At 39.4% G+C, this 18,781-nt stretch overlaps 1 protein-coding gene across 3 annotated transcripts in view; it reads left to right on the top strand.

Moving 5' to 3' along the window:
* SIK3 (SIK family kinase 3) overlaps positions 1 to 18,781 on the top strand; it is a 261,453-nt gene that overhangs the window by 163,870 nt on the left and 78,802 nt on the right. For all 3 annotated transcript variants that reach the window (XM_052652235.1, XM_052652234.1, XM_052652236.1), the window contains exon 4: positions 17,450 to 17,611. In XM_052652235.1, the coding sequence (XP_052508195.1) occupies positions 17,450 to 17,611 (162 nt within the window). The remainder of the gene's footprint in view (positions 1 to 17,449; positions 17,612 to 18,781) is intronic.

The raw sequence follows: 18,781 nt of genomic DNA, 5'->3' as shown, positions 1-18,781 counted from the left end.
ATAAGGATTTAGAAGCTATTAAAAAAGAAAATGGAAATTCTAGAAGAGCACAATAACTGAGACGAAAAATACACTAGTTGAGTTCAAGGGCAGATTTTAGGTGGCAGGGGAAAAAAAAAACAAAACCCTGAGGAACTATCAATAGAAATAATCCAATCTGAAGAAGAGAGAGAAGACCATTGAAGAAAAATAATCACAGCCTTTGAAATCTATGAAACAAGATCAAGTTTACCAACATGTTTATATTGGGTCCAGTAGGAAAGGAGAAAGGGACAGAAAGAATATTTGAAGAAATAGTGGCCAGAGAGTTTTAAAGTGTATTATAAAAGATCAATTTATGGTCTCAAGAAGCTCGCTGAATCTCAAGTAGGATAATTGCAGAAAGATCTACATCTAGACATATCATTGTCAGTTTGCTGAAAGACAAAGAGAATCTTGAAGCATCAAGAGAAAATTGACTCGTCACATATGGGGTAAGAGCAATATGATTTATAGCTGGATTCTCATCAGAAAAAATGGAGGTGGTTGATTGGCATGTTTAAAATGCCAAAATAAAAAACTGAACCATAAACGTTGTATCTAGCAAAAATATCCTTTTAAATGAAGGCAAAATAAAGTCATTCCTAAATAACTGTTAATAAAGACAGAGAGTTTCTTGTATAAGCAAATCTGCTGTTATAAGCCATCTCAAAGGAAATGCTCAGACTGAAAGCAAGTGATGCCAAACGGTAACTCCTAGCCACAGGAGGAAATGAAGAAAATCAGGAAAGATGAATGTATAGGAAATAAAGGAGTGCATAAATATAACTTTTCCCTCTTTTATTCTCTTAATTTCTTTAAAAGGCATAAAATGACTTAAAGTAACTGTGACACTATTTCTGGATTTCTAGCAGATATTGATATAAGTAAGTATCTAAAGGAAGTCTGAGGAAATGGAGTTCTGTTGGAATAACGTTCTGTATTTTACTTGAATCAAGTCAGCCTTAATTTGAAGTAGACTGTGATAAATTAAGATGCATGTTATAATCCCTAGAGCATATACTGAGATAAAAATCAGTCCCATACTTTGAAGGCTAGTACTTAGAAGTCATTTCTCAATTGACTCTTGAGAAAGTTGGCTATAATGGGAAGGAATGAGAGAGAGTTGGAACTACCACAAGGAGATACAAGGGGATACATTCTAGTGCATCAGTGAGGGATTAGTTTTGTGTGAGAAGAGAGGAAGTGGGTAGACATAGAGTTGAAGGCTGGTAAGTTTGCTGAAGTATTTGTGTGAGATTGATACTTCGGAGATTCAGATTTAGAATCTGAATACCTAGTCACTAATTTTCAAGAAGTAAGAAAATCACTTGTATGCCGAGATGAGATCTTGAAATAGCAACTGAAGGAAATGAAAGAGATAGCTGCAGGAGACAAGCTGAAGGATTTATAGGCAGCTTGAACAGGCTGGCAGCTGTTGATGTTAATTAACTTTGGTGTGGCTTGTCTTCCGTGTTTGTTAGCAGTTTTTGGCAGCTTAGATATCGGAGTGCAGAACATAGGTGGTTGGTTTGATCCAGTTTTGCATGGTTACTTGAAGTGATGAATAATGATGCTTGGAAGTTTCTGCTCTAGGTGTAAATGTTAATGAGGAACTTTATCCCAGAGTCCTTGGCTAATCAAAACACAAAACTGCTTCAAATAGTAGTTGGCTCCTAATTCCAAGTTCAGTTTCAGATTTGCTAGAAGAGTTGTAGTGAGCTTACCTTTGGTGGCAGCCACACCATGTCTGGAGTATTTTCTTCAGTTTCAAGTACTATGTTGTGCGTCATCAGGACGCCTTCATTTAGGAATGTGACGACCGTGGGGAGCACTGTTTGCAGTTGTTGGAGTAAGGAGTAGGATAGAGAAGCCTCTGTGAAGGAAGCGAAGCTTGAACAGAGTTTTCATGTATGAGAAGTTTGCTGAGTCGAAATGACCTTTCCAGAGGGATAACGTATATAAAGACCCTAAAGCATGTGAAAAATTGGTGTATTCACAGAACTAGAGCTAGTTTCTCACAGGATTAAGTGATAGACTAGTGGTTTTCAGGTTATCCCAAAAGTTCTGAGGGTTATTTGGAAATGTGTAAGATGCCATCTCTGAGAAAGAAGTTATGTGAGGCAGAGCTAAAGAGTCGTGCTTTGCCCATAAATATATTCAGCCTATTCCCATGTTTCCCTCATATTCAACAGGAGCATTTCTGCTTTTATACCCAATGTGCCACATAAAATTTCATTTAGATAGAAATTAAATTGATATCCACATAGTCAGTTCAGTCGCTCAGTCATGTCCAACTCTTTGCGACCCCATGAATCGCAGCACGCCAGGCCTCCCTGTCCATCACCATCTCCCGGAGTTCACTCAAACTCACATCCATCGAGTCAGTGATGCCATCCAGCCATCTCATCCTCTGTCGTCCCCTTCTCCTGCCCCCAATCCCTCCCAGCATCAGAGTCTTTTCCAATGAGTCAACTCTTCGCATGAGGTGGCCAGAGTACTGGGGTTTCAGCTTTAGCATCATTCCTTCCAAAGAAACCCCAGGGCCGATCTCCTTCAGAATGGACTGGTTGGATCTCCTTGCAGTCCAAGGGATTCTCAAGAGTCTTCTCCAACACTACAGTTCAGAATCATCAATTCTTTGGCACTCAGCTTTCTTCACAGTCCAACTCTCACATCCATACATGACCACAGGAAAAACCATAGCCTTGACTAGATGGACCTTAGTCGGCAAAGTAATGTCTCTGGTTTTGAATATGCTATCTAGGTTGGTCATAACTTTTCTTCCAAGGAGTAAATGTCTTTTAATTTCATGGCTGCAGTCACCATCTGCAGTGATTTTGGAGCCCCAAGTCTGACACTGTTTCCACTGTTTCCCCATCTATTTGCCATGAAGTGATGGGACCGGATGCCATGATCTTCGTTTTCTGCATGTTGAGCTTTAAGCCAACTTTTTCACTCTCCTCTTTCAGTTTCATCAAGAGGCTTTTTAGTTCCTCTTCACTTTCTGCGATTTCATTTAAATAAATAAGTCTGTGGCCACTAAGAGTTTCTTCCATTATTAGATGATTGTGAGCTATGGGAGAACTTTAAGCAAGGGCCAGAATTCAGTTTGACTTGTTTAAGAAAGGGTATTTTGATGGCAGTATAAGGATATATTTGAAGGAGAGGGGTCTGCAAGAGCACTTAGAAGGCTACTGCAGTAAAATAGATGAGAACTTAGAATTGTCTGATGAGTAATGGCCATGGGGATAGAGAAATGGATTATAGATAGAGTTAAAGTGGCATTGTTAGTGGTTAAGAGTATGGATAGAGTTGGACTGCTGTGATTCAAATCCCAGTTCCTTTACTTACTGCCTTTGTAATAGTGGGCAAATTTTTTAGCCTCACTACCTTTGTCTTTAAAATGAAGATTATAATAATAGTAATACTAATGATGATGATGAAGACACCACTTATCTCCAAAGGTTGTTGTGAGGATTATATGAGTGTTTGTAAAGTGCTAATCAGTTTAAAGACTTGTACAACATGTCCACAGCATCATTATGTACCAGGCAATATTCTAAACATTTTTTACTTCTTAAAAAAACTTTAAAAAATTGAGATGTAACTAACATGACATAAAATCATGTGTAATAATTTGAGAGACAGTTGGCAAAGAAATTCAAACCACTAACAATAAAGTAAATAATGTGTGGGTCATTGGGCTTAGGCTCAAAGGAGTATAAGGCAAGTGAGATCAGGATGAATGATCGTAAATAGGAGGAATTTTAAATGCTGGAGATCTAGATGAAGTTAAAAAGCAAGTGTGTTGGGCATAACAAGATCAAAGAGATGAAAGTCTGAAAGTGTACCCAGTACTGTAGCCACTGTGTGCATTTGAAATGTATTAATAGATAGTGCAGCTGAGGAACTGAATTTTGAATTGAATTAACATTTAAAAACTGAAGCAGTTTTAGGACAACTCAGAGAGTTAGCTGGCTTCAAAGTTGAGCACCCAAGTCCATCCTCTCTTCTGGCACCAACTGCAAGTTCAGGAATTTCCCAGTACCACCTGTCACCTTTGATAATTTGCTAAAAGTACTCACAGAATTCACTGAAAGCTATTTAACTCACAGTTACAGTGTATTACAATGAAAGGATTCAGATTAAAATCATCTAAGGGAAGAAACAGAGTCCATGAGAAGTACCAAACATGGAACTTTTGTTTTCCTCTCCCCATAGAATGTCTTACTCTCCTGGTGTTGATATGTGATAGTATGCAGAGTCTTGTCCATAGGGAAGCTCACCTGAGCCTCTGTGTTCAGAGTTTCTGTTTTACATAGGAAAGGTTAATTGACTGATTGAATACTTACATGGTTGACCTCAGTTTCCAGGCCAGCTGACCTGAAGCTCCCACCCTAAGTCACATTGTTTGTTCTAGTGTGGCCAGCTCACACCCTAAGACTATGTGGGTATGGCCAGTCCCTTGCTAACTCATCTTGTTAGACTATCTGGTATGACCCAAGGTTCCCAGGCAGAAACACTCTAAACCAAAGGATAAAGCCAGTCTATCATGTTGGGCAAGGCCAGTTCTTTATTATACACAGTGTAAAACATTTTCCTATTGAACCCAATTCTTATTTTGGTAAAATTACATTTCGCCTTGACTATAGACAACGTATGGCTTGAAATGTGGTATGCTGTAAGTGTAAAATACACACTGGAGTTTGAAGACTTAGTATGAAAAAAAGAAGATAACCTCTCATTGCCAATATGCATGTGGTTTACATGTTTCAGTGATTATATTTTTGATATGTTAGTTTAAATAAAATAAATTCTTTAATTTCAAAATGAATCATTTTTTAAAATGTGACTACTAGAAAACCTTTAATTATGTAAATGGCTCACATTTTATTTCTATTCAACATTGCTGATCTAGAAGGTTATATTGAGAGAGAGGGGCGTATACTATTGAAGTTTAGAATTTCAGAGGTATAAAACTATCAGGCAGAGACAAGTTCAAGGTGTGGCCATAAGAAACCTGCTGAATTTTGGTGGAGTTATAGGTTGCTGGAGACAAAGTTCAGGTAAACATGAGGTTAAATTATCAGATAAATTATCCTCAAGGCTATGGACATTGCCTAAGCAACTGGCAGACTCTGTGTGGAGCTGTGGACTGTGCAATGAGTTTCACTGTCTTTAATAAGGGGGTTCCCTGGTAGCTCAGCTGATAAAGAATCTGCCCGCAATGCAGGAGACCCTGGTTTGATTCCTGGGTGGGGAAGATCCGCTGGAAAAGTGATAGACTACCCACCCCAATATTCTCGGGTTTCCCTGGTGGCTCAGCTGGTAAAGAATCTGCCTGCAATGTGGGAGACTTGGGTTTGATTTCTGGGTTGGGAAGATCCCCTGGAGAAGGGAATGGCTACTCATTCCAGTATTCTGTTCTGGAGAATTCCAGGGACTGTATAGTCCATGAGGTCACAAAGAGTCAGACACATTGATAAATGTGAAGGCAAAAGAGACAGAAAGGGGTTTACCAGATGCCCTCACATGTTTCTAGTATGAAGCTAGTGGGGACTTAAATTTCCTAATCCCATATAGAATACTGTCCTTTTTTTCTTCACAAGGTCTCTAAAGGGCTTCCACAGAGAAATTGTTTGGGAGGTGTCAGAACACAAGATACAAAAGCCCAACCATGCTTCTTTGCCTGATTATTTGCTACTCAACATTTATAACCCTTCTCAAAATGTTATGCTTTCTGAGAACTCTGCCCTGATTGTGCTAGAGAGTTATTGCCTTTTCCCTTCTTCCTTTGAGCACACCTCTACTGTAGCACTATTTGCAGTAAGTTTTTATTTTTTCTTTTATGTTTCTGTGTCATTGATTTACACCAGACTGAGTAACTGAGACAGTAGTCTCTTGACTGATCACTTTTCTCGGTGGTTCTTTTGCCAGATCCTCCTCATCCTCCTGACATCTAAATTTTGGAGAGCTGCCTGGTTCAGTTGCTTGGACCTCTTTTCTTCTATGCACATCTACTCTCTTGTTGATTTTTATGACCCAAGCAACTGCTGACTTCCAAATTTTAAATCTCCAGTCTGACTTGTTCTCTGAATTCCCGGTTTATATACTCAGCTGTTTGCTTGATATCTCCTCTTGGTCTGATGGACCATATGTCTTAACATGTGCAGACTGAACTCTTGGTTTCCATTCACCAACTTTTTCTTTTCACCAATCTTTCCTCTCTCAATAACCACAACTCTGTGCATCTAGTTCCTCACACCAGAAGCTTCTATAGAGTCACACTTAATTTCTCTTCTACTTTCATACCTCAGGCCAAAGCCATCAGTAAATCGTGGTGACTCTACCTTCAGAATATATGCGGAATCTGGTCACTTACCATCACCTCAACCAGTACCAACCTGATGGAAGTCATAGTCATCTCTTGCTAGGATTACTGCAGAAGCCTTTATCCAGTCTCCCTGAATCTGCTCTGATTCCTCTATTGCAGCTAGAGTGATTCTTTTAAAGTAAAAGTGGAATGTTCCCACTCAGCTTTCTACTTCTATCAGCTTTCTCTTTTTTGGGGGCTTCCCTGGTAGCTGAGCTGGTAAAGAATCTGCCTGCAATTCAGGAGACCCTGGTTCAATTCCTGGGTTGGGAAGATGTGCTGAAGAAGGAATAGGCTACCCACTCCATACTAGGCCAGTATGCTGGCCTGGAGAATTCCATGGACTGTATAGTTCACGGGGTCACAAAGAGCTGGACATGAATGAACGACTTTCACTTTTTTTCATCTGTTTGGAATAAGTGCATAGTCTGTAAACCTCTGTGTTACGTGGTCTCCAGCAGCCTCTGTGACCTCAGCACCTAGTACTCTCCTGCCTTTTCTTATTGACATCTCTTTCTTGTTTGTTAAGCTCTGGATATGTTCCCACTTTAAGGTCTTCATATATTCCATTTCTTCTTCCCCAAATACTCTCCCCAGATATCTACATGGCTCTCTCATCCATTTCCTTCAGGTCTCCTATCAAATGTTTACCTTATTAGAGAAGACTTCCTTGGTGGCTTATACGGTAAAGTGTCTGCCTATAATGCAGGACCCAGGTTCAATCCCTGGGTCGGGAAGATCCCCTGGAGAAGGAAACGGCAACCCACTCCAGTATTCTTGCCTGGAAAATCCCATGGACAAAGGAGCCTGATAGGCTACAGTCAGTCCATGGGGTCACAAAGAGTCGGACACGACTGAGCGACTTCACTTCACTTTGCTAGCCATACTGTCTGAAATCTCACTCTTCCTATTGGCCCACTACTCTCTAGTTCCTTCTCTGTTTTATTCGTCTTCTTGGTTTTTATTGACAACAGACGTATATAAAGCCTCATAAACTGTAAGCCTCATAAGAGTAAGGACTTTGTAAATTTTGAGCCTTGCTAATAAACAGTACTTAGAATAGTTCCCATAGAGAATGTATGCTTATTAAATATTTATTGATCTGTTGAATGAAAGACAAAGTGAATGAAAGAATGTCACTAGATCGCATTGTGACATTTGAATCTTATCTGTGTGTTCACTGTTTAATGCGGTGTCTAACAAATTTATTTCATTGTTTCACAAAGGTAACCAAGTCAGACATGGAATTTTCATGTTATTCCATACACATTTTAGCTCAAGGAGTTTTTGACATGAAAGGAAAAATACCTTTTTGTTTTCTGGATAAGAACAGAGAAAGACTTATTAAAGACTATGAATTCTAAGCAATGTAATTGGCATTGCATGCACAGTCACTAAGTCAGGTCCGACTCCTTGCAACTCCAAGGACTGTAGCCCTCCAGGCTCCTGTGTCTATGGGATTTTCCAGGCAAGAATACTTGGGTTGCTGTTTCCTTCTCCAGGGGATCTTTCTGACCCAGGGATCAAACCTGTGTCTCCTGCATTGACAGGCAGATTCTTTACCGCTAAGCCACAGGGAAGTGCTGAAGCAATGTACTAGGCTTCAGTAAATGGTTATTGAATGAGCATTTATTGCTTATTCAATTGATTTATTGAAATGATTACTGCATACTGTTTGGCACTATATTATAAAGGGGCAACCATGACAATGTGGGTCTGTTTAACTTTACAAACAGAACTGGGAAACTGGTTAGTTTTGCAAACCACTAAACTCATAATTTTAAATTTCCACAGAATGATTTCTTTAGATATACATCCCCAGACTTCCTATTTGAGACCATGAAGTCGTAAATCCAGCGCTTTATCAAGAAAAGTTTCCTGAATACCAGGCAGAATTCATAGGCATTTAAAATAAATTATTAACTTAACAGTACTGTGTTGAAGAGTGTATGATTTATTATGGACATTCTCAGCGCCTTAAAAATAACATTGCCTAAAGGTGCCAACATGTATGGAACCCGGAAGTTCTCACACAGCCATTTACTTATGGGATTCTCAGATACCAACAGAGCAGAAAATGGAAAAGACCAAATTGTATAACTAGAGGCTTTACAAATATCTGAGAAAAGAAGAGAAGTGCAAGGCAAAGAAGAAAGGGAAAGATATAGCCAACTGAATGCTGAGTTCCAAAGAATAGCAGCAAGGGGGAGAAAAGATGCATTGTTCATTTTCTTCTTAAATGAACAATGCAAAGAAATAGAGGAAACAATACAATGGGAAAGACTAGAGGTCTCTTCAAGAAAATTAGAGATACCAAGGGAACATTTCATGCAAAGATGGGCTCTATAAAGCACAGAAACGGTAAGGACCTAACAGAGACAGAAGAGATTAAGAAGAGGTGGCAAGAATACACAGAACTGTACAAGAAAGGTCTTCATGACCTGGGTAACCATGATGGTGAGGACACTCACCAAGAGCCGGACATCCTGGAGTTTGAAGTCAAGTGGGTGTTAGGAAGCATTAGTGCAGACAAAGCAAATGTCGGTGATGGAATTACAGTTGAGCTATTTCAAATCCTACAAGACGATGCTGTTAAAGTGCTGCATTCATTATGCCAGCAAATTTGGAAAACTCAGCAATGGCTACAGGACTGGAAAAGGTCAGATCTCATTCCAATCTCAAAGAAGGGCAATGCCAGAGAATGTCCAAACTACCACACCATTGTGCTCATCTCATATGCTAGCAAGATATTGCTCAAAATCCTTCAAGCTTGGCTTCAGCAGTAAGTGAACCAAGAACTTTCAGATGTACAAGCGGTGTTTTGAAAAGGCAGAGGAACCAGAGATCAGATTGCCAACATCCACTGGATCATTGAAAAAATAAGACAATTCTAGAAAACATCTACTGCCTCATTGACTATACTAACGCTTTTGACTGTGTGGATCACAACAAACTGTGGAAAGTTCCTAAAGAGATAGGAATAGCAGACTGCTTTACCTGCCTCCTGAGAAACCTGTATGAAAGTTAAGAAGCAACAGTTAGAACCGGACATTAAACAAAATGGTTGTTGACTGGTTCAGAATTGGGAAAGGAGTATGTCAATGCTGTATATTGTCACCCTGAGTATTTAACTTACATGCAGAGCACATCATGAGAAATGCCACACTGGATGAATCCCAGGCTGGAATCAAGATTGCTGGAAGAAAATCAACAACCTCAGATATGCAGATGATACCACCCTTATGGCAGAAAGTGAAAAGAAACTAAAGAGCCTCTTGATGAAGGTGAAAGAAGAAAGTGAAAAAACTGGCTTAAACTTCACCGTTCAAAAAACTGATGGCATCCAGTCCCATCACTTCATGGCAAATAGATGGGGAAAAAATGAAAACAGTGGCAGATTTCATTTTCTTGGGCTCCAGAATCACTGCAGGTGGTGACTGAAGCCATGAAGTTAAAAGACACTTGCTCCTTGGAAGGAAAGCTGTGACAAAACGAGACAATGTATTAAGAAGCAGAGACATCACTTTGCCAACAAAGGTCCTTCTAGTCAAAACTATGGTTTTTCCAATAGTTATGTTCAGATATGAGAGTTGAACCATAAAGAAGGCTAAGCGCTGAAAAATTGATGCTTTTGAACTGTGGTGCTGGAGAAGGCTCTTAGAGTCCCTTGGACTGCGAGGAGATCAAGCCAGTCAATCTTATAGGAAATCAACCCTTAATATTCACTGGTAGGACTGATGCTGAAGCTGCAATGCTTTGGCCATCTGATGCGAAGAACTGACTCATTGGAAAAGACCCCGATTCTGGGAAAGATTGAAGGCCGGAGCAGAAGGGAATAACAGAATGAGATGGTTGGTTGCCATCACTGACTCAATGGACATGAGTTTGAGCAAACTCTGAGAGACAGTGAAGAACAGGAATCCTGGCTTGCATGGGGTCACAAAGAGTTGGACACGACTTAGCGACTGAAACCAAACAGCAACATGTACTAGATATTAGGTGTTACATGTGTTAGCTTGCAGCCTCCCACATGTTTGAGAACACTATCACATTGTTTATTTGAATACATTGCTATGTGCTGGGTGGTGGCTGTTGTAACATGCTTTTCTTATTTAATCCTCATAGCATTCTATATATTTTTATAACTAAAATACTGTTTTAGTTATATAAATTAGTTTATAGTTTATATTAGTTATATAAATTATTTACTCCCTTTGGTTAGAAAAACTAGCTGTTTTATAAGGCTTTATTGACAAGTCAGTAAGTATTACAGAATTTCATAAAATAACCTATTTCCTTCTCTAATTAATTTCCTATTCATTGTTCTTCATTTTTTTGTTTTATTTTCTTAATATCAGACTTTTTAGCATTTATATTTGCAACCTGCTGAAAATATGAGGGAGCTGCCTGTGCTTAATGCTTAAAAAATTACAGTTTGATGACTTCGCTTTACTGCTAAATATCCATGAACCTAGAGTCTGTCATACAGACTGTGAAGTAGGTCAGAAATAAAAAAAAAACAGATATTTTATATTTATGCATATATATGGAATCTAGAAAAATGGTACTGATGAACATATTTTCAGGGCAGGATAGAGATTCAGAGCTAGAGAAGGGACTGTGGACACAGTGGGGGAAGGAAAGCATGGGACAAATTGAGACAGTGGCATTGTTTTATATATATGTAGACTACCAAAATAGATAGGTGGGAAGCTGCTGTATAGCACCGGAAACTCAGCTCAGTGCTCTAGAGGGGTGGTGGTGGGGTAGGAGGGAGGCTCCAGAGAGAGGGATGTATGTATACTTACGGCTGATTCACATTTTGTGCAGCAGACCCTAGCACAACATTGTAAAGCAGTTATACTCAGGTAAAAAAAAAAGAAAGAAGCCCTGGTCTAGAGGAGGAGGTATACATGTTGAGAAACAGCTGTAATACAGTTGCTCACTGATGTTACAGAGTGTATGGACTAAATGCCATTTGATATAAAATATGGACCAGTTCTTCAGATGGTAAAGCGTCTGCCTACAATGCAGGAGACCTGGGTTCAATCCCTGGGTCTGGAACATCCTCTGGAGAAGGAAATGGCAACCCACTCCAGTACTCTTGCCTGGAAAATCCCATGGATGGAGGAGCCTGGTAGGCTACAGTCAGTCTGTGGGGTCGCAGAGTCGAACACGACTGAGCGACGTCACTTTCACTTTCTACTAGGGTAGATGAGTATGTTAGGGAAAGTTTCAGAGACGTGATTTTAAAGAATCATTTGAAAGAATGAGCTAGACTTGGCTTATTTTTAATAGCCTTAACATAAACTATGCTTAGTTTACAGACTTTGTTAGTGGTAAATTAAAGAGTAAAAAAAAAAATAGTTTTTATGAAAGTTTATAGTCTATCCTCTGATGGTTTTTCCTAGTGTTAATCTATAATTAATAAGCATCCCTCAAATGCAAAGGTCTCTTTTCTATGTAGTAAGGAAGCATAGGAAAAACTAGAAATTGTTCTAGCCTAAAACTTTTAGAACTAAAGCTTATCTTGTGGCTGTGTGTCACACACAAAAAGTGTTTTCTCAGAACACTGAAGCAAAAGGTTTAGTATTTGGGATAGACAGAAAAAAGTAGTATGCATTTTGTGTTTATACCTGCAAGAATACTTAGTAATGAGTAACTCCAAATAATTATTTATCTTGGTCGCAGTGGTAGTTCCACAAATCTGTATGTATGATAAGATGACATCGGCGTATACACGTGTTCCAACCATGTCAAATTCTGGCTTTTGATATCGTTCTGTAATTACACAAGATTGGACTATTGGAGGAAATGGGGTGACGGATACATGGGATTTCTCTGTACTATCTCTGCAGCTTCTGTGAATCTGTAATTATTTCAAAAGAAAAGGTCAGGGAAAAAAGCTTGCTACTTTGGCTGTCGTTTTGCGAGTAGATAGCGGTGGGCCGGGGGCAGAATCGGGGGTACTGTTTAGGAGAACTATTCTGAGGTTTTGCAGCAATCCAGAGGGCAATAATGGCTATTGGACTAAATTGGTGGCACTGAAGTAGGGCGGGGATAGGGGTGACGGTTGTTGAGTTCTGGATGTATCTTGACAGCAGAGTTTATAAAATCTGCTGTGGACTGGATGTGAGGAATGGGAGAAAGAGAAGGAAAGACAACAGCGGGGTTTTTGGCTTGAACCGCTGGAAGGATGAAGGAAAGAGATGGTAAGAAAAAGAAGCAACAAGTAGAGAAGTATGAGGTAGTTGGATTCTTGTCAAGGAAAAGCAAATAACAGGCCCTCTTCCTCTAGTGCCTGGCAGCTCAGGGCGCCCAAGGGTTAGGGACAGTGTGATATTTAAGTGAGTGCACTCTTGTTAACCTGCTACCAGGCAGCTGGGTTATCTTCGCCTCGCCTTGGCTCTTTTGGAAAGAAGCGTGTGTTTGATAAACAGGAAGTTGTTTCCATGGGTGTAGAAAGAAGAAATGATAGAACCGAGTAGCACAGCAAAGAACTGCTAGCTGTGGTTAGTCTGGAATGGGCAGAGATCCTTGCAGGTAGCCACCGAGCTTAGCACACAAGCCACCTTTTCCCCATTCAAGACTGAGTTACTTCTTCATCATGAAAAATGAGAAGTCTCTGCCCTGTTGCTTGACCTGCTGTCAGGGTATGTTCATTTTCAGCTAGCGTTTGGGTCAGTTACGAGTCGCAGACCTAGCAGACAAATGGAGACACTGTCTGTTTATAGTGGAAAAGTGACTTATTTTAAGAAATGTTGGCTCCCCACCACTACCCCATTAGTGGCATGCCTCTGACACTCGAGTGAGCTGGTCTAGGGGCGTTAAGACTGCCTTGTGTGTATTTTTGCTCTTTGAAAGGTTAGAATCTAAATGTACCACAAGATATTTCTTCTTGAGTCAGGTTGGGACAAAATTACAAGCAGTCAGTTCTGAAGCAAACTTTATAAATGCTGGTGCTTGAATACTTTTGAAACTTCAGAATTCATTCCCTCTGCTTCTAATAATATACTCTTCATGAGGTATATAAATCCCTTAGTGTCACTAACTTTTTTTTTTTAACTTTGTAAGGAAAAACAGATAAAAAAGATTATAGAAACCCAGTGCCAAGTGATTTGTGGTGATTGAAAAGTGAGAAAGACAACTTAGACTCCTTACTTTTTTGTTGTTTGTTTTTATAGTTTTTATTTCATAGATTTCTTGTAATAAGAGCTAGAAAACAGGAGAACTGTTTTCTCCTTCTAATTGAGAGTCACTTCATCTTTGTCAGGGTTGAAATGATTGAAGTTATGATAGAGGATACCTTTAAATTTGCAGGTACAGTGGGAACTAAGTAGATTAGTAGTTAATTGATGGTGAAAAGGAGTTTACTGTGACGGATTGCTTATTGTCTAGACTCGGGTGAGTGGGTGGGGGCACGAGTCTAGGAATATAGGAAGCTAGTGTCCGAGCAGGGTGGGTTGCTTGGGACTAGTGGTGTGGGTGGGATCTTGCCCAGTATTTCGGAGAACTAGCTCATTAAGCTGTCCAGAAGAAGCAGAACAACTCTTTAGAGTTCCTTGCAACTGGGTGTCTCCTGACAAGTTTCAAAATGTGTTTTACTTTGAATGTTGAAGTGGTTCAGGAGCTGTTTTATATCATTTGCCTTCTGAAATTACCCCAGTGTGTTTTCCAGTGCTGTGACTTTGTGTTAAGTCCAGGCTGGCCTCCTGCTCTGGGTTTCTTCGCTAAAAGTTAAATATCATATTTGAACTGGAAGAATTTTTGCTACTTGCCTATGGAGCAGTCATGAACATAAAGCAGCCATTTGTCAGCAGGCAGCTGAAAGGCAATTTCAGCAGGGACTGCAAACCACTGCAGGCTGTTGGCTTCCTGGCACACCCACTAGACCCTAAGGTTTACACTGAAAGCAAACTAACAAGGACTGTGGGTTGGTAGGTGGGGGGGAGTGGTGGTAATAAGATGGGCAAAAATAAAAGCAGAGGCTGAAGTCTGAATGACATTGAGCCAGTATGAAGGTCCAATATGTGGAGAAGAACACAACACTACCCAAAAAAACTTAAACATCAAACACAATGGCTCAGAAAAAACATCTGATGTTTACAGCTAACATATTTTTTAAAAAAGTAAATTGTGTGTATCTTTATATTCATAGCTATAGGGATACTGTAGATATCTTTAGGGAAAGAAAGTGAAAGTGTTAGTTGCTTAGTCATGTCCAGCTCTTTGCCATCCCATGAACTGTAGCCTGCCAGGCTTCTCTGTCCATGGAATTCTCCAGGCAAGAATACTGGAGTGGGTTGCCAATTCCTTCTCCAGGGGATCTTCCCAACCCAAGGATCGAACCAGGTCTCCTGCATTGCAGACAGATTCTTTGCCATCTGAGCCGCCAGGGAAGCCTTCTTTAGTGAAAGTGCTATATAACTTAAGCTGTTTCACCCAGTGTGCTGTCACAGATACCTTGTAACCAGAACCATGTAACATTGACAGTTGGTGTATAATAATAAAAATCAGTTTCGAGCACTACAGTATCCTAAACAAAGATCCTTACGATCTGTTAACCAAATGCTGAAATAGCATTTATGTAGTATTGAGTGGAATTTTTTTTTTAAATAGCTTTTAAAAAAATGTCTTTGGAAGTTAAAATTTTGTCATATATGATAACTCTTAGTCAAAGTACGAGTATATTCCCAAATATGCTGTTGTTTCTTTGGCCATAGCATGTAACAGAATTTCTGTTTAGCAGATCAAGAGATAAGAGATATTGGCAGTATAAATGATTCATCCAAGGACAACCAATGTGTCATTCTAGAGATAAAACAGAATTAGTCTGCATTCCACCAGCTCCTGGCCTGTGTAACATTTTTGAGAACTTTCCAATCATTTTAGGAAAACAAAGTACTTGGAAAATATAAAGAGTTATTTTTAATAAAAGAAAATCACTTATTTTGGAAATGGCTAAATTAATCATTCTGTTGTGTTTAAGAAGCTCTTTGATGTGTTCTGGTAATTAGTATTTACTGCCAGATGAATGTCTCCTGGGCATTTTAATTAATGGGTGGCTTGGCCAAATGAGCTTCTGATGGTAAACCTTCATAAGGGCTTATTTTTGTGTTTCTCAAGAATAGCTGTCTCTTCAAAGCTCTTTAATTAGATAGTTTAGCAGCTAAAACACATTATTAGAATAATTAGGCCTTGGATTAAGAGCAGTAGTGGGTCAAAGGAGCAGGTACTGTTAGAGAATGGCCTCTTGCAGTGGTGCATGGTGTCCATTTCTGATGGATGTCCAGTTCTTCAGCAGCTTATGTTCATTCCTTGTCCCTCTCTGAGGCTTTTGTGTTGTTTGAAGTTCATTTGACAGATCATACCAGAAGCCTAAACATACCAATGTGTGAGCTCATTTATCACCACCTCCAAACTCCGGTGGAAAGCTGTATCCTAGTCCTTTTAATATCTAAGCTAAAGTCTTCTTGTTTTCTCTTTATTTCTACTAAATTGGTAATCTTGGCCATAATAATGATTGTTTTTGAGGGAAACGCTTAAGAGATTTTATGTGTGGGTCATTGATAACTCTTAACAATTATAGCAGCTTCTTTGAGGAGTCTTCCTTAATAATTTAAATAATCTGCTTATAACATTGTTCTTAAAATTACTGTTGTATTTGGTCTCCAAAGTCTTATCTTCTTTGTGTCAGAATGTTGTTCGAATTGTTTGAAAATCTGCTGTGTAGATGAATTACTATTTTTCCCCCTCTTCTTTACACCCTCTTCCCCCATTTCTTGTCCTAAGCTCTTAATCTTGTTAGTCTTTCCTAGAGCATATATTTTATTTCAGAGTTCTTCTCTGTGGTGAAAGAAAGAAATACCTGACTGGTCCCATGGGGTTTTGATATGGTGCCGAAACAATCGGGTAGTGTTACTGAAACTACTATTAGAAAACAAACAATAATGTAGTCACTTATGCTGTCTAATTTTTCACTTTCCCACTATCTCAGGATGCTTATGATGGCAAATGCATCTTTTCCCAAGCTGGATCAGTTGGTTTAAGGATAGTGCTGAGAGGCTACTACAGATTTCAAACAGAGCAAACTGTGTCACTAACGTTTCTAATCCCATCAGCTGTCATGACCCGTATTTGTTGTTAGACGAAGAGCTGGGTTAGGATATGCATGTCATTGGTTTAATATATAAACCTACTGCCATGATTAGAAAAAAGTTATAGAACTTATGATATATATCAACCAATTCCTTTTTAAACATAGTAGCTAGCCTGATTTAGAGATACACAAAGTTTATCACATGTAAATTCTTTTGTTGTACCTTAGTTAGCAACATAGCCAATGGGGTTATTTCATTTAAAGTGGTAGAAACTTCATTTGGTTTTCTATTGGTGTTATCAGTAAAGCTTCAAAACACAGTTTTAAAATATTGGGTAAGCACAGTAAATGAACATGTAAAGATGCAGGCATATTGCTGTACATTCCAGAGAATAGTCACCAAATACATACATTTTTATGTCAAGTTGTAAAACTTAAGAGCAAAAGAGATCAGCCTGAACAGAGGCCTAGATAAAGCAGGATTTCCCCCCTTAGCAATGACTAATTTCTGTCTGTTCTCTCCTAAAACGATTGATTACTGTGACTCTGCTTTTTGACTCACTCTTTAGCACAGGAAATATTGCTGATACTGATACTTATCTCATGTGCATGTTTGCTGTGTATATTGTAAACTTTTGCAATGGAGCTGTGAACAGGAAGGTGTTGAGTATTACTATCCTTGAAGAAAACCATTACGCGTGTCCCTCACAACTCTCCCTTTCTTATGGTAGGGTGAGTGTGCTCTTCTGTGTGTAATGGGATTTACGCTTGATGGAGTCTGATTACTAATGAACTGTATAGATACGAATCAAGACTGCGAGTGCATTGCGTTCCATCTGTTTGTGTCACTTCTTTGACTCACTCTTGTGCTGGGCCCACTTGCAGCCCTCCTCTGTCTACCTTTTGAAATCACACCAGTCCCCAACGAGAACTGACGGTACTCTTCTTTGGCACAGACCACCTGGTGGCCCATGGCAGGATGGCAGAAAAGGAGGCCCGTCGCAAGTTCAAACAGATCGTGGCAGCCGTGTATTTTTGTCACTGTCGGAACATTGTTCATCGTGACTTAAAAGCTGAAAATTTGCTCCTGGACGCCAATCTGAATATCAAGATAGCAGGTGAGAAGTGTGCTGAGGAGTGCAATAGGAATAAAGGAGCTTTTCCTTCAAGGTTCTTAAAGCAAGGGATTGTCTTGTTTCTATCTATTCAGAAAGAAGTGTTGTAAAGGATTTTGTGTGTGTGTGTGTCGCTTGAAAATTAATGAACTTTCAAAATACACTTATGTAAATTTTTCACATAGTTTCTGATACAGCTAGGTTGGGGAGAAAAAAGAAAAAGTGATTTTTGAGTAAGGAATACAACATAGAATAAAGTAGTAAGCAGACCTTATAAAACTGTATGCCCACCCTCACTTGAGAAGGTTGATTTGTGTCATTGCTGATACAGACCATGCTTATTCTTAAGACTGTGGTTTTAAGAATAGATCTTATTGTGGTTTAAAGGCAATCCATCTCTTTTCATCGTCAAATTTCACTCATCTGTTCACCTGACAGTGCCTGAAAAAGCACTCTTCACTGCCTCAGTCTCCTCATACTTCAGTTTTCGTAAACTGCCAGCATTTGCCTAACCAATGCAAGCTCACCACCTATTGATAGAAGAAAGTGACTGCAATCTACATGGAAACGATAGATATGAAAATAAGCCATTTTTGTTTTCTGACAGTTTTTGGTATTACACTTTATGTCCCTCATCTCCCAGATAAAAAAAGGAAGGGAGTCTCATATAGAAAACAGAAGTGTAGCTAGAATATGACTGTCTTTAAAAACCTAAGTAAGAAACACGGGAATTCCCTGGTGGTCCAGTGGCTAAGACTCTGAGCTCCCAGTGCAGGGGGCCCAGGTTCGATCCCTGGTCAGGGAGCTAGATCCCCCATGCTACAGCTAAGACCCAGAGCAGCCAAATAAATAAATAAAAATTAAAAAAAAAAAAAAGGAAAAAAACACCTAAGTAAGAAACAGTTCTAAAGATTTCCCTCCTTAACCAGATGGTAATTCAGAATTCAAGTTTATATTATACATGAGAGGTCAGAGTCCCTGTATGTAGGTTGGTGATTCTTCTGACAGTTTCTTTTGTGTACATAACTGCCGCCTTTCCAGGCTCTGCTTTCACATCCTTGGAATTCACCTAGCCTTATGTTTATCTGAGTTGGGCTGATTAGAACTTTTCAGATGTGAGCTCTTTGAGTCCTATATGTGCTCAATATACAGTAGACAGGAATTAGATACTTT

The sequence above is a fragment of the Budorcas taxicolor genome, chromosome 15 (assembly GCF_023091745.1).
Source record: "Budorcas taxicolor isolate Tak-1 chromosome 15, Takin1.1, whole genome shotgun sequence".
Classification (NCBI taxonomy): Eukaryota; Metazoa; Chordata; class Mammalia; order Artiodactyla; family Bovidae; genus Budorcas; species Budorcas taxicolor.
This window is presented reverse-complemented; position numbering and strand designations above follow the sequence as displayed.